General features: G+C 36.2%; 1 protein-coding gene across 2 annotated transcripts in view; it reads right to left on the reverse strand.

Annotated features, from left to right (window-relative positions):
- LOC136862927 (endosome/lysosome-associated apoptosis and autophagy regulator family member 2) overlaps positions 1-16,289 on the reverse strand; it is a 388,733-nt gene that overhangs the window by 158,109 nt on the left and 214,335 nt on the right. For both annotated transcript variants that reach the window (XM_067139216.2, XM_068225816.1), the window contains exon 7: positions 10,493-10,778. In XM_067139216.2, the coding sequence (XP_066995317.2) occupies positions 10,493-10,778 (286 nt within the window). The remainder of the gene's footprint in view (positions 1-10,492; positions 10,779-16,289) is intronic.

Here is a 16,289-nt window from a genome sequence, read left to right on the forward strand (position 1 = left end):
GAGGTGCAGACTGGAAAGAAACAGAGTTAGAAATGGCTGTGGAAGTAAGGAGAAACTGAAGGAACTTACTAGAAAATTGAATCTAGCAAAGAAGGCAGCTAAGGATAACATGATGGCAAGCATAATTGGCAGTCATACAAATTTTAGTGAAAAATGGAAGGTTATGTATAGGTATTTTAAGGCAGAAACAGGTACCAAGAAGGTCATTCCAGGTATAATTAATGAACAAGGAGAGTATGTATGTGAGGATCTTCAAAATGCCGAAGTATTCAGTCAGCAGTATGTAAAGATTGTTGGTTACAAGGATAATGTCCAGGTAGAGGAGGAAACTAAGGCCAAAGAAGTATTAAAAGTTACATATGATAATAATGACATTTACAATAAGATACAAAAGTTGAAAACCAGAAAAGCGGCTGGAATTGATCAGATTTCTGGGGATATACTAAAGACAATGGGTTGGGATATAGTACCATATCTGAAGTACTTATTTGATTATTGTTTGGTCAGAGGAGCTATACCAGATGAATGGAGAGTTGCTATAGTAAGCCCTGTGTATAAAGGAAAGGGTAATAAACATAAAGCTGAAAATTACAGGCCAGTAAGTTTGACGTGCATTGTATATAAGCTTTGGGAAGGCATTCTTTCTGATTATATTAGACATGTTTGTGAAATTAATAACTGGTTCGATAGAAGGCAGTTCGGTTGTAGGAAAGGTTATTCCACTGAAGCTCAGCTTGTTGGATTCCAGCAAGATATAGCAGATATCTTGGATTCTGGAGGTCAAATGGACTGTATCGCAATTGACCTGTCTAAAACATTTGATAGGGTGGATCATGGGAGACTACTGTCAAAAATGAGTGCAATCGGACTAGACAGAAGAGTGACTGGATGGGTTGCTATATTTCTAGAAAGATCTCAGAGAATTAGAGTAGGCGAAGCTTTATCTGACCCTGTAACAATTAAGAGGGGAATTCCTCAAGGCAGTATTATCGGACCTTTATGTTTTCTTATATATGTAAATGATATGAGTAAAGGAGTGCAATCGGAGGTAAGGCTTTTTGCGGATGATGTTATTCTCTATAGAATAATAAATAAGTTACAAGATTGTGAGCAACTGCAGTGTGACCTCGAAAATGTTGTGAGATGGACAGCAGGCAATGGTATGATGATAAACGGGGTTAAAAGTCAGGTTGTGAGTTTCACAAATAGGAAAAGTCCTCTCAGTTTTAATTACTGCGTTGATGGGGTGAAAGTTCTTTTTGGGGATCATTGTAAGTATCTAGGTGTTAATATAAGGAAAGATCTTCATTGGGGTAATCACTTAAACGGGATTGTAAATAAAGGGTACAGATCTCTGCACATGGTTATGAGGGTGTTTAGGGGTTGTAGTAAGGATGTAAAGGAGAGTGCATATAAGTCTCTGGTAAGACCCCAACTAGAGTATGGTTCCAGTGTATGGGACCGTCACCAGGATTACCTGATTCAAGAACTGGAAAACATCCAAAGAAAAGCAGCTCGATTTGCTCTGGGTGATTTCCGACAAAAGAGTAGCGTTACAAAAATGTTGCAAAGTTTGGGTTGGGAGGAATTGAGAGAAAGAAGGAGAGCTGCTCGACTAAGTGGTATGTTGCAGGTTATAAACTTCATTTTCCTTGTCTGTATTGAAGATCTACTTGTGATACAATTCCTTTAGTTTTGCCAATTGCCACCTTTTCAATACAATAAAAGTATATTACAAACTTACATATTTATTATGATGTTTACATGGTACATGTTTCGCTCCTTTTCGTGAGCATCATCAGCCAAACTATCATTAATCTAAGATTGTGTAAGATCATAAAACAATTCTTTTGGTTCAAGATTACTCCTATAAAACTAATTGTCAATCTTATAACATTTTAAAGGTCACTAAACAATAAAATTATGTCTTTTTGTCTAAAATCTTCTTCAGTCCGAACATTTTATCGCCGAAACTCATCCGGTGAACATCTTTTAAAATTGTTTAAAATTAAGAATAAAAAAAGAACTTTGAAATCTGGCTAGTTGTGTCGATTCTCGTTGCTTAACTTGTATAATATTATTGTCATTAAAACTTTATAACACTATTGAATATTTTCTGCAGTTGATAATTGTCATTATGGTCGATAGACTTGTTCTCTTTGCTGGAGTAACATTTATAAAATGTATTGGTATTAATTTATATTATAAATGGGGTAAAATTGTTCGTGAACAAACTTGTTGATGAAAACTTTTTGATGTGATATTGGATTTAAAATGTTCTCGAACGTTCCATAATGGCTCGTTGGTATATCTGTAATGAAAGATAAAAATTATATGTTTATGGTTTTGACTGTATTTCTGTATAACATCTTATTGGAAGAATTGTCACTTTCCTTTCTGCTGCTTAATTGTTTGGCGTTACTCCTAGCTTCTTGAGGATAACAAGTAGTACTTTGTAACTTAATTTTGGGTTTATTAAATGCATATTATTTGAAAACATCCCAATGTTACGCTATTTTGGCCGGCAGTGTAGAATTGAAGGTACCCTTATTCTCTAACCAAGAAGTGCTTATAAGGTTAGAGGTGAAAGAGGAAGGGGTCTTATAGAAGGATGAGGGTACATTTACAGTATTATGAGATATCAAACTGCATGTCTTACAAGGAGGTGGGCTCAGATTAATGGGTATTCTGGTAAATACAGAACAATATTGAAAAGTCACAAGATCTCGTCAGGCAGTGCAATAAGACAAATGAATGCATGAATGGCAAGTGATCCATATATAACTATCGGCATTCATACCATACTTTATATACCATAACTAGCAATTACCCACGGCTTCGCTTGCGTGGATTTCATAATTTGATCAAAGTAATCGTTCCTCGGCATTGTACTACGACATTATCTGAAAATTTCCAAAGTATAAAAACTCACCCAAAAATTGAGTTTCATTTACCCCAGAAATTCTTTGTAAACCATGTTTGTGGTATTACCTTTTGGGGCAAAGACGACCATGCAACATAGAAGTGTACATGTGAGAAACAATCTTCTCTCAAGTCGAAAAAATAAATACATGTTTTTATTTTTATTTTTAAAGGAGATTCTAAATACCTATTCCCACATCTGTAACATCTTCAGGTTTTGAGATATACGTAAGTATCCCCATAAAATGAATTCAACCCCTTGATCAGTCCTTCCCCCACCCCAGCCTCATCTAAGTGTATTTTCTAAAAGCAAAAATACGTGTTTCTTTATTTTTAAAGGAGATTCCAAATACCAATTTTCACATCTGTAATATCTTCAGTTTTTAAGATATAAGTATCCTCATAATAAATAATTCAACAATTTATCACTTCTTTTCACCCCCCATTAAGTGCATTCTCCAAAAACAAAAAGGTACATGTTCTTAAAGGACTTTCCAAATACCAAGTTTCATGTATCTAACATGTTAAGCTTTTGACATATAACTTAAGTGGGATTTCCAAAAACAAAAAATACGTGTTTCATTATTTTCAAAGGAGATTCCAAATACCAATTTTCACATCTTTAACATCTTTAGATTTTGAGATTTAAGTATCCTCATACAAGGAATTCAACTAATTTTTCAATTCATTCCCCCCACTTAAGTGGATTTTCTGAACACAAAAGAACACGTGTTTCTTTACTTTGAAAGAAGATTCCAAATACAAATGTTCATGCCTCTAACATGTTCAGTTTTTGAGATATAAGTATCCTCATAAAAGAATTCAACTCCTTTTTGCACTCCAGCCCATTAAGTTCCCCCCCCCCCTCCAAAATCGCACATTTCTTTGTTTTTAAAGAGATTCCAAATACAAATTTTCACATTTCTATACTTAAGTTTTTGAGATCTAAGTTTCTCCGTAAAAAGAATTACATTTTTCCACTTCCTTTCATCCCCCCCTGCTCCTTAAGTGAATTTTCTGAAAGCCAAAAATACTTGTTTCTTTATTTATAAAGGAGCTTCCAAATGCCAATTATCATGACTGTAACATCTTCAGTTTTGAGATAGCGGTACATGTATCCTCATAAAAAGGAATTAAACTCTTTTTTCACTGCCCCCGCCCCCAAGTTGTTCTCCCCCCCCCCCCCCAAATGCATGTTTCTTTATTTTTAAAGGAGATTTCAAATACTAATTTTCACGTCTGTCACATCTTTAGTTTTTGAATTATAAGTATCCTCATACAAAGAATTCAACGAATTTTTCAATTAATTCATCCCCTTAAGTGGACATTCCAAACATGAAAACTGGTATTTGGAATCTCCTATAAAAATAAAGAAACAAGCATTTTAGGGGGGGGAATCAACTTGGTAAGGGGGAGGGGATGAAAATGGAGATGAATTCCTCGTACGAGGATACATATATCTCAAAAACTGAAGATGTTAGAGTCGTGATAATTGGTATTTGGAAGATCTTTTAAACAAAAGGGGAACTGAGTGTTTTTGGAAAAATCACTTAAGTGGGGAGTGTGAAAGGAGGTGAAAAAAAGATGAAAAAATCTGTAAAATGCCTTCCATAGAATCGACTTGAAAAATCAATGGGTACCAGTCTCACTGATCGAATAGGCAAGTCTGTGTTAGGGGTAGTGTTTGCATACCTGTGAAATAATTTCTGCACAATTTGAATACAAAACTCCAGCTGAGGGAAACTGCTGTCATTCTTTTCATACAGGGTCTTCTCTTAGCTCACTCCGCAGCACTACTCAGAGCACGGCACGGCTGGCGCAATGACACACCGTTCTTCCCCGCTACTCATGGCAATTACAACTTATAGAAATCCATTTTTAGTTAAATTATTAGTCTAAAACCTACCTGGCATTACATTTGATGTTCAAAATATTGTCCCTCTGCTGTCAAATAGGCCTGACACCTTGTAAATAGGTTTGCAGACACTCGGCAAATCTCAGCCCGTGTGATGTTCAAAATAACTTGTGTAATGTTCTCTTGTGTGAGGGTTGTTCACATACACTTTTCCCTTCAGCATCCCCCACAGGTAATAATCACAGGGATTTAAATCAAGAGATCTAGGGGGATAATTAACCACACGCTCTTTGAAAACTTCCCGTATTACCTCCATAGACCAATTAGCAGTGTCTACTGTCGCATTATCTTGCATGAAGTAACCATTACTCCTTTCTTCTTCCATCAGTTCTTGAAAGAATGGTCTGAGAATGAGGTCTATATAATGATGAGCATTTATGAACAGAAAAATATAGGCCCTATAATTCTGCGAGCACTTATTGCGCACCAAACTCCTATCTTTACATCATGAAGTGGACGGACATGCAGATGGTGGGGATTTTCTGCATACCAGTAGCGCTTGCTTTGACTATTTACATAGACACTTAAGTGTAGCCATGCTTCAGCATTATAAAATAAAATTTCTGGGTCAACATACCCATCATGAACTGACTGAAGCAACCAGTTACAGCACCGAACCCTAGCATAACTGTCAGGTCCTCTTAAGTATTGGGCAGGGGTGGGTTTGCACGGTTTTGCTTTTAACAGTTTTGTTGCTTTATGGGCTGAAGACACATTAGGTTGTACAGCGAGACGCGACAGGGATTTTGTTGGAGTTCTTTCCTAGAGAGCTCCTATTTTGTCAATCTTTTCTTCTGTTAAAACAGTTCATTTCCTGCATGATTTCTTGTTAAGAATGGACCCAGTGGTGCGGAACTTCTTTACTAATTTACATACTGTACTCTGGTAGCTCCAGAGTACCAGCTGTTTTATGACAAAATACCCCTGAGGGCCAAAGTGATGAGATGATAGAGACCAACCCTCATCTGACAGCAAACAAGTACAGTGACTATTCCGTGAATTTCTTATGAACTAAATTTTGCAATTTTAATGAAATATACTTAAGGGAACCATGTATGGAAGATTCTTGCATTTTTCTACTGGTGTCAAGTCAGTTTGTAATTTTATGGAATGTAAATGTATGTTTAATAGTGCATATGTTGCACTTAAAAAATCGTCCTTGGGTCCCTGGATCAATTTCTGGTACTGCCAGAAATCAATGAGTGGCAGGAGGATTGGTATATGGTTGAAATTGTACATGCAGCTCACCTCCATTGGTAGTGTACCTGAAAAAAGAGCTGCAGCTGCACCACCTCAAGGTAAGGACAAAAGTTGACTATTTAAAAAAATCACAATTGGGTAACTCAGTATCTCACAAATTTCAGACCAGTGCAACAACTAGGTAACGTATTTTTAATTTCGATAGAAAACAGTTTTGATCATTAGCAATGATGCATTGATACCTGTGAATTAACATTACAGTGTGGTGCAGCTTCGGTATCTATATAGCGTTAAGCCATAAAACTCTTTTTTTTCCCTACGAGAAAGGAATTTATTTATTCATACTCACTGTTGGTAGTACACCGTACACAATTATTGATAATAAGAATCATTCGCGTTTATGGAATTTGCAGAGTTTTGAAAGAATGTTTCAGTATTCCATGTACCCTTTTCCTAGCAGCAATGCAAGCTGCAACTCTCAGTTGGCAATGATTGTGGATGTGCTGAATATAATCCTACTGAACTGAGCTCCATGTGGGATTCCCCTACTGGTATAGTTGTGTATGAGCTGTTGACAGTGCTGAAGCCCAGCCATGCTAAGTCCAATCCAGTTCCATATGTGCACAGTCAGGGCAAATCTGGTGATTGTGCTGGTAAGGGGATTTGACGAACGCGTTGGAGATCGTGTAGTGTTGCGTAAAATGTTTGTGAGCGAGTATTGTCCGATAGAAACACCACACCTCCTTTCTGTTGCATGAAAGAGAGCAGTATGGGTTGTGTGACGTCTAGATGTAATGTATGCTGTTCAATATTCCTCGTTCAAACACCAGAGGTGAACGGGCATTGTAGATTATGACTTCCCATACCATGATTACAGTTCTTGGTCCTGTTTGTTGTTAGTGTGTATAAGAGAATGGAGTTGCTCAACATGTAAACGACTATCATTCACATTGAGGCAGAATCTGCTTTCAAAACTGAACACACTTTGCTATTTGTCCCTCCAGGTGTTTCTTTTTTCAACACCAATGAAGGCAGGATGCACGACGATAAGGCTTGAGTGAACGTCTGCTTAGCAGTACTATTGATTGTTATCCAGCTTCAAGCAAAGAGTTATGGATGGTCCTAGCCAACATCCCTTGTACAACACTTCACAGTAGCAGCTTGTATGATGTGGCAGTCTAGGCATGCTTCTGTATATTGCTGCTGTTTTTGACGAGGCGTATGGACATTGCACCTTTCTGTGACCCAAGGTGCGATCATGGATGCACTGCTGACACTTCTTGTCTAATGTATTGCATAATTTTGCATAATTTACCGATACGAATATACCCATGCTTAATCTCTATCAAATGCACAAACAGAGTGTGCCTATGCTATTGTGATATGTCAACAATTTCAACACAACTTTGGAGGACAGTACAGCATTGGAAACTCCAGACTCCTTCATCTGTAGGTTCACATATGCTGACACTCCTGAGATTTCAACTGACAGCAATCAATTTTTGATTATTTGACAGTGTTGCTCTCTTGATCATCTCATGTATTACCCTGCAACAGTATCCTATATGACTATTGTATTTCTCATTTACTTCCATCAAAAGGTTCTTCCTTTCATTTTACATAAATACATTTGTGTTACACATCTGTAAATGGAACACACAACTGGGAAAGTAGGATACTTAATACGTTACTCAGATGACACCATTGTAGTATTTAGAATCATTTTCAGTAATTAATTAGATATTAGAACCAATCAAATTACAAATAGTGTTGTACAGTATTTCACCTTACTCAGTTCATGTATCAAAATGAAATCATACTGAAAACTTGCTAATTTGCTTTACGCCGCACCGAGACAGATAGGTCTTATGGCAATGATGGGACGGAAAACACCTAGGAATGGAAAGGAAGCAGCCGTGGCCTTAATTAAGGGACATCCCTAGCATTTGCCTGGTGTGAAAATGGGAAACCACGAAAAACCATCTTCAGAGCTGCCAAAACTGAAAACTTTAAATGTACCATGTTCAAACAATAATTTTGAACTGTTGAAGATATCTTAAGTCCAAAGTACTGATCAGTGATGGGAAAAGTAAAGGAAGAATGTAATTGGGCTCGATTACAGTTACTTGAGAAATGTTTTACTCAATGAAAATTACAAATTACTTTTCCACTAAGTAATCAGTAAAATTACAATTACTGCACTTTACACAACACTAGTCTTAAATAAAACACTGGTTTTCTTTTCACACTGAGCTGGAATAGTACAAAAGAGTGCAAGGAAAAGATACTTCACTTTGCGTTTTTATTTTAGCATAGAGACATTAGGAGGCTATCATCACTAGCAGAGACTGAACATGATAACCTACCTTGAAACTTTCAAAATGATATTTTGCTATCATTTTTATTTTAGTTCATGACACATAGCATTTCAAATAATTTGCCATTTACTTGGAAAATAAATTAATTTGTTCTAAAATTCTCATTGCTAATCCTTGAAGATATGGGGCTGGTGAGTACATCTTTGCATTTATTGAAAAGACACCCTATGGAGGCACTTGAAAAATATCTGGGTTTAATTTTAAGAATATTGTTAGAATAGGGATGATGTTTTTGAAAGTACTGGAGCATTTTTTTTTTTTTTTACAAATTGCTTTATGTGGCATCAATGCAGATAAGGCTTATGGTGATGATGGGAGAGGTCAAATCTAGGTGTGGGAAGTGGCCGTGGCCTTAACTAAGGTGCAGCCCAAGAATTTGCCTGGTACAAAACTGGGAAACCATGTAAAACCATCTTTAGGGCTGCCGACAGTGGGGTTTGAATCCATTATCTTCTGAATGCAAGCTCACAGCTGCATGCCCCAAACTACATGACCAATTCTCTTGGTACCGGAGAGGTAACAAAGTACCTCATCCAGCACTGGTGAAGCTACTGGTTCAGCTGTAATAGAACTGAAAAAAAATTATTATCGTCATTTAGTTTTTCCTCATTTCTGCTTCCAGTGATGTATATCAATGACTAGATAGATAGATATGGTGTATTTTAAGTGGCAAAGTAGAATGTAACAATTACAATTTTATTTCAAGAAGTAAATTAAAGTAAAAATTATATTTTGTAAAAAGTAAGAATTACAAGTAGAAATTACTAAGAATGTAACTGTTACAGCCGTGTTGAAACACCGGATCCCGTGAGATCTCTGAAGTTAAGCAACATTTGGCGTGGTCAGGAGTTGGATGGGTTGCCACGCGCTGTTGGTGGGGGGTAAGGGAGTGGAGGAGCGGAAAGGAACTGGCCACCCTACCGCACGTAAACTCCGGCTCAGGAACACCTCTGCGGAGGTTCGGACCTGCCTTCGGGCAGAATAACCCTTACCTTACCTAACTGTTACAATTAATTCAAGTACTTTTACTTGATTACTTCCCAACTTTGGTTCTGATGAATAACTTGAAATGATAATGAATAATGGTATTATGTCGATGGACATTTAGAAAACCTTAGTTCAAATTAGCATTTGTGATGATGATGATGATGCTTGTCATTTAAAGGGGCCTAACATCTAGGTCACTGGCCTCATTAGCATTTGTATTCAGAAGTCCGATGATATACATTCTTATCAGTTCAGCTCCAATGGCCACTGTTTAACTAATTTTACTAATTTACTGATACACAGTAAGTAGCTTAGAATATATTGAGTAAAATCTCTAAGAAATATTTTCTATAACCCTCTGTTTTACTGAAACTTCAATGCTAAGTGAAACTAATAAAATGTATCTTCTAGGCATGTCTTCAGAAATTCACACATAATGGCCCTCATTAATTTTGCATGCAAGAGGGAAAGACTTCTTGATGCTTGGAAACCACAAGATGTGACTATTTCAGAAGAAACCTAGTTACAGAGGTGCAAAATTTTGCAGTGCTTTACCTTAAAATATTAAAATGTTCATAAAACATTTTTTGTTCAAGAACTGCTTCCTGACTGTTCTGCTGATACACTATAATCCCTGCCCAGTATGATGAGAGGAAATTAAATAATATTTTAAATTGTAAGTTCATAAAAACATTTTAATTCGTGACAGTATGTTATGCAGATACGTACTGTATGTAGTTTGATGTTGATGTGTGACTTTCTTTTTTATGGAAATATTGTACCAAAACAAAAACACACTTAAACATTCATTTTAATTGCCAGAATGGAACTTTTTTCTATCAGGATTCAGTGCTTCTGAGTGGTTCTTTTGATTTGGGGGAAAGATATACTATGTTCTACTCACCTCTGAAAGTTGGAACTTTGTGCAGCCTTTCACTTTCATCTTTCTTGTTTTACTATAGAATGCTGTTTAATCTATGGCATTATTAATTAATAATTTCATTGAAAGCAAACTTAGAGACACTAAAAATTTAAGCTAATTATTGGAAAGGAACAAATAAGTGTCAACTAGAATTTAATATTTTCTTACCATCTGGTTCCATACAAGCAGCGTTCATTATCCAAGGCATTTCTGTCCATCGGTAGAACTGATAACTATAATTGGGAGTTGTGTTTGGAGGGCACTTTTTACATCCTGTCCTCCCATCAGAATAAGTATCCTTTGGACAAAATTCACAAGTTGATCCATTTCTGTAATCCATTCCTGGATTGCAGGGTGGACACACTCGCTTCATACTAGCAGGAGGAAGGCGTACAGCTTCAGGTACATCATCCCGACAGATTTTTGGTTGCAGCCATTGGAACACATGCTGAGTCTAGAATATCACAATAGAAACCTTTTAAGGATATATTTAATAGGAAATGCATTATTTAGTCCACATTAACTCACAAAATGCTGTGTGTACTCGGAAAACCATATGATAAGCTTGAAACTGGTGACTTGTAGTTTGCTGTATGTAGGATATCTGAATTTGGTCGTATAATGTGCAGAAATTAATAAATTAGGTGGTTGGAATCAACCAACTAGATCACCAGGAAGTAAAAGCTTGTATCAAAATGATGCCATTAATATAGGAACTTATATGCTATTTAAACATCTTTCTCTTTGGTGAAAGGGAGCATTGGTTGATTTTTTTTTTTTTTTTTTGCTATTTGCTTTACGTCGCACCGACACAGAAATGTTTTATGGCGACGATAGGATGGGAAAGGCCTAGGAATGGGAAGGAAGTGGCCGTGGCCTTACTTAAGGTACAGCCTCAGCATTTGCCCGGTGTGAAAATGGGAAACCATAGGAAAGAAAAGACTGAGCTGGATAGCTGCAGTCGCTTAAGTGAGGCCAGTGTCCAGTAATCGGTAGATGGTGGGTTCGAACCCCACTGTAGGCAGCCCTGAAGATGTTTTTTTTTTCTAACGTTTAGAAACCATATCCAACGTATGCGTCTTCATAATAGTTTCATTTTCCCCTCTATTGTGGAAATTTGGAATGGACATCTTGTTGTCGCCTTTCTATTTCCTTTATCATTCTTACATATCTGGTAATTTCTCTTGTTGAATAATTTCTAGTGTGAAGTGACTTTGTGGACACAATCAAACTATGAAATTGCTCTTTGACACCTTAACCTAGTTGACTAGTTGCCATGCAGTTTTGACAACATGATGACACAGTGCCTCCTTCCTAAGGGTACGACTGCAGTTGACATTTGATTTTATTTTGCTTTCAAGATGTAGGCCTACATGAAGGTTTGTTTGCATTTAAAGCTAGTTGTGCGGACTACTCAGTTGACATGTAGGGAGTCATGCCCTACTTCCACATTTACTCTTCAGAGAATTGAGGCACTGGTCAGACTGATGCAAGTGCAATGGACTAGTTAACTTGGAAACAATTCTCTAACCCATGGGTAAATAATGGAAATATTGAGCTCAATTTATTATTATTATTATTATTATTATTATTATTATTATTATTATTATTATTATTATTATTATTATTATTATTATTATTATTATTATTATTATCATTATTATTATTATTATTATTATTACTACTACTACTACTTGTGAGGTGTGGCAATGAAGTTGTTTACATCTATTAGTATTAGTATTATTATTTACGTAGTTTTGTATGAACTTTATTTAGTATAAATCGTGGTCTATTATTTGTGAGGTTATGTCAAGAAACATCTGTTGTATGTATATTAACATGAGTTTATTTAATGTAAGAACATGTAACTAATAGTAGGTATGTAATTTAATATTACCTGTATATGTGATATATATATATATATACTGCAGTATTGTGCAATGCACTGTATAGTCTAGAACAACACAATGTGTGACTGGAATTGCTTAGAAAATTACCTACATTGTAAATCGGTTATTTGAGACTCTCGAAATTACGAGAAAACATGTGTCATATTCTTCTAGAAGCCTGGCCAGGCATCATATAAAAAGGGGCAGTCTTGAGTTGTTTTAACGAGACTTGTGTGGAAGTTGTGTTAGCCGAGTGTCTGAAGTCTTTGATCAAGTATATGAATTCATGTTGTGATTGGTAGTACTTTGACATGCTATTGTGGCAGTCTTCTTCTATTTCTTCATAGTAGTATTTTGTTTCAAGATGGCAGTTTATTAGTGCATGAGTGTAGAATATGTAGGCCCTATATATAGTTTGTAAGTAAAGTAGTGTAGAGAATTGACAGCATTTTGTGTGTGCATCTTTGTGGTAACAACAATATATGCCATTTCATGTTTACTCTGATTCAAAGTATTATTTGTGTAGTTTATATTGATTAATCATTGAAATACATAACACACAAATGAAAAGTTCTCAAATACACCAAATAATAGAGACACATTCTTTCGAATACCACATTTTCCTGACATAAAATAGAAAAATGTACTCACCTCATTGGCCTATTACTTGCCATTGTAGAGGGCAGCGAGTAATCCATGAGTTCATTCATCTCAATTTTGTCACCACACAATACAAAATTACATTACACTGATCAGCACTATTTACACTAATTACATCAGAAAATGAAAATCCACAGCCTGTTTCCAGTCATTCGACCGGGTCAGGGATGGAATGAATGAAGCCTCCATTGAGCGGCGAGGAAAAGGAAATGTGCCGGCTGCCAAAGCCTGTCGCACTCCTCTGAGGCAATGATTAATGAATGACAGATGAAATGAAATGATAGTGGAGAGTGTTGCTGGAATGAAATATGACAGGGAAAACCAGAGTACCCGGAGAAAAACCTGTCCCACCTCCACTTTGTCCAGCACAAATCTCACATTGAGTGACTGGGAATTGAACCATGGTATCCAGCGGTGAGAGGGCGGCGAGCTGCCGCCTTAGTCACGGAGGCTTCACTAATTACATAAGAAAAGTAGTTAATAATTTATTTTACTCTTTCCTGTGTTTTTGTTTTCATTTCCCCCCCACAAATACTGTTGGACGGGTTTTACCTCGAGGATGAGTGTGTCACAAAAGGGAATGATAGTTCTGATGGTTCTAGAGAAAGTTGCACTCAATAGCTACCACAATTGACTGGAGAAAAAAATGGAAAATAAATCTCTTTCAGGATGGTCACTGATAGTTGCCGGCACCCAGACTTAAACTGCGGTCACCAAGTGTACACTAAGAGCTACTCAAATTCGCTGAGCATAGAACCTGAGATACACTGGCATATTTGTAATGATTATACTTCAGCTGTATAGCAAAGCCTGTTGCAACTACAAAGAAGCACACACGAAATGCTGTCAATTGTGTACAGTTTTATTTACAAATTATATACACATACAAACTAATAACTGCCCTCTTGAACAAAACACTGCTATGAAGAAGAAGGAGACTGCAACATTTGTATGTCAACCAACTACCAACCCAACCCAACAAAGTTCACATAACTTACTTGACTTCAAACACTCGGCTAATGACTTCACTACAAGTCTTATTAAAACAACTCCACTCAACTCCCAAGACTGCCTCTTTATATACATCACCTGGCCAGGCTTCCAGAAGGATATGACACAACATGTTTTCTCGTAATTTCGAGAGTCTCCAATAACCTATTTACAATGAATGGAATTTTCTGTAAATCTCTAGTTCCAAAGATACATTGTTCTGGACTATTACCGTGTGTTGCACAATGTTGTATTGGATTTATACATCATATATATAGGTAATAATAATTTGTACACTATTAATTATGTGTTCTTACATTAAATTAACTCATATTAATATACATACAGCAGAGTTTCATGACATAACAGGCCAATGACCTAGATGTTAGGTCCCTTTAAACAACAAGCACCAACCAGCAACATCATCATGACATAACCTTACAAATAATACGATTACGATTTATACCAAATAAAGTCCGTACATAACTACGTAAATAATAACAATACTAATAGGTGTAAACACTTCATAGCCACACCTCACAAGTAATAATAATAATAATAATAATAATAATAATAATAATAATAATAATAATAATAACAAGAATAACAGAAGAGCTCGATATTTCCATTTTTTACCCATGGGTTAGATAATTGTTTCCAAGTTATACTAGTCCATTACACTTGCATCAAGCCTGAAGCAAGGAGACGGCCACAAAGCAACATAGCATGTACCGGTACTCATTTCAGCGGTACATATTACACTTGCATCAAGCCTGAAGCAAGGAGACGGGCACAAACCAACATGGCCTAATAATACTGAGTGTCCTGCCACTGGTCTTTTGCCATGCAAACAACACATCTGTTATTTGCATGCAGTCTTGATTTTGAGGGTGGATGGAAATCTGGAAATTGCCTTCCCAAGAATTGACCTGAAAAATCAATGGGTGCGGGTCTCACTGATGGAATTGGCAAGTCTGTGTAAGGGTTAGCATTTGCATACGTGTGAAATAATTTCTGCACAATTTGAATACAAAACTCCGACTGTCGTCGCCATAAGACTTATCTGTGTCGGTGCGACGTAAAGCCCCTAGCAAAAAAAAAAAAAAAAAAAAAAAACTCCAACTGAGTGAATCTGCTGTCGTGCTTTTTATACAGGGTCTATTTTTTATCTTGCTCCGCAGCACTACTCAGAGCACGGCACGGCTGGCGCAATGATACTCCGTCGCTGGCCGGTATAATACGTGCTTTTCCTCCCCACTACTCACGGCAATACACATTTATAGAAATCCATTTTTAGTGCAATTATTCGTCTAAAACCTACCTGGCATTACATTTGATGTTCAAAATATTGTCCCTCAGCTGTCAAACACATATGACACCTCGTAAATAGGTTTGCAGACACTCGGCAAATCTCAGCCCGTGTGATGTTTGAAATAACTTGTGTACTGTTCTCTTGTGTGAGGATTGTTCACATATACATTTCCCTTCAGCATACCCGCAGCTAATAATCACAGGGATTTAAATCAGGAAATCTAGGGGGATATTTAACTAAACGCTCTTTGAAAACTTCCCGTATTACCTCCATAGTAGAACAATTAAACCTTGATTTCCACCTATTCAATACTTTGAAAGCAATTATAAAATTAGGATCTCATCCTTATTTTATTGCTAAATTATTAAAAACATAGGACATGTTTCGTTCAATTATTGAACATCTTCAGCTATACACATTTGTAACAAGGTTAAAATCGGTAACATTATTCTAATAATTTGCAACTTATTGTTTAACTGCTAACAGACTTACTCATAATAACTATTAACATTCTTTTGAATATAAAACATTATCTATTACGTCGTCTTATTAAAACAATATCACTATTTGTAGTGTCTGAAACTTTAAAAACTTTGTTCTAAATTTGAAATACAACGTCACAGTTAGTCAGATATAAATACATTTATAATCTGTTGAAGTTGTTGAATATCCTAAAATTATTAGTTGGTTACACATTAACATCTTTTTGCTACCATTGGCGTGAACATTACCACACTTTGTACCTTATGACTATAAATTCTTAGTGCACTCTCAAAACAGTTGAGTTTGGGTGTAACTAACATACTTTTCATCCGTAAATTAATCAGATGAAATACACAGTTGATTATTTATAAATTTGTTGTACTTTAAATCTTTAACGTCCAATTGTTCAAATTCACGACTTGCTTGTAGACTTTAGCAGTGTAGAGCAATTCTTCAAAACTTTAGCATGAACTCTGCCAAATGGTGACAGTTGAGTTATGATGATAAGCAAATGGTAACTTTCTCGAAATTTACGAAAGTAAGTTTGTTGATATCTCTGTAACAGGAAAATATTTTTTAAATATGTTAAATGGTACTAAAAGTTGAAGAAGCTAATGTTGAAGGATCAGCA

This window comes from Anabrus simplex, chromosome 2, assembly GCF_040414725.1.
Source record: "Anabrus simplex isolate iqAnaSimp1 chromosome 2, ASM4041472v1, whole genome shotgun sequence".
Classification (NCBI taxonomy): Eukaryota; Metazoa; Arthropoda; class Insecta; order Orthoptera; family Tettigoniidae; genus Anabrus; species Anabrus simplex.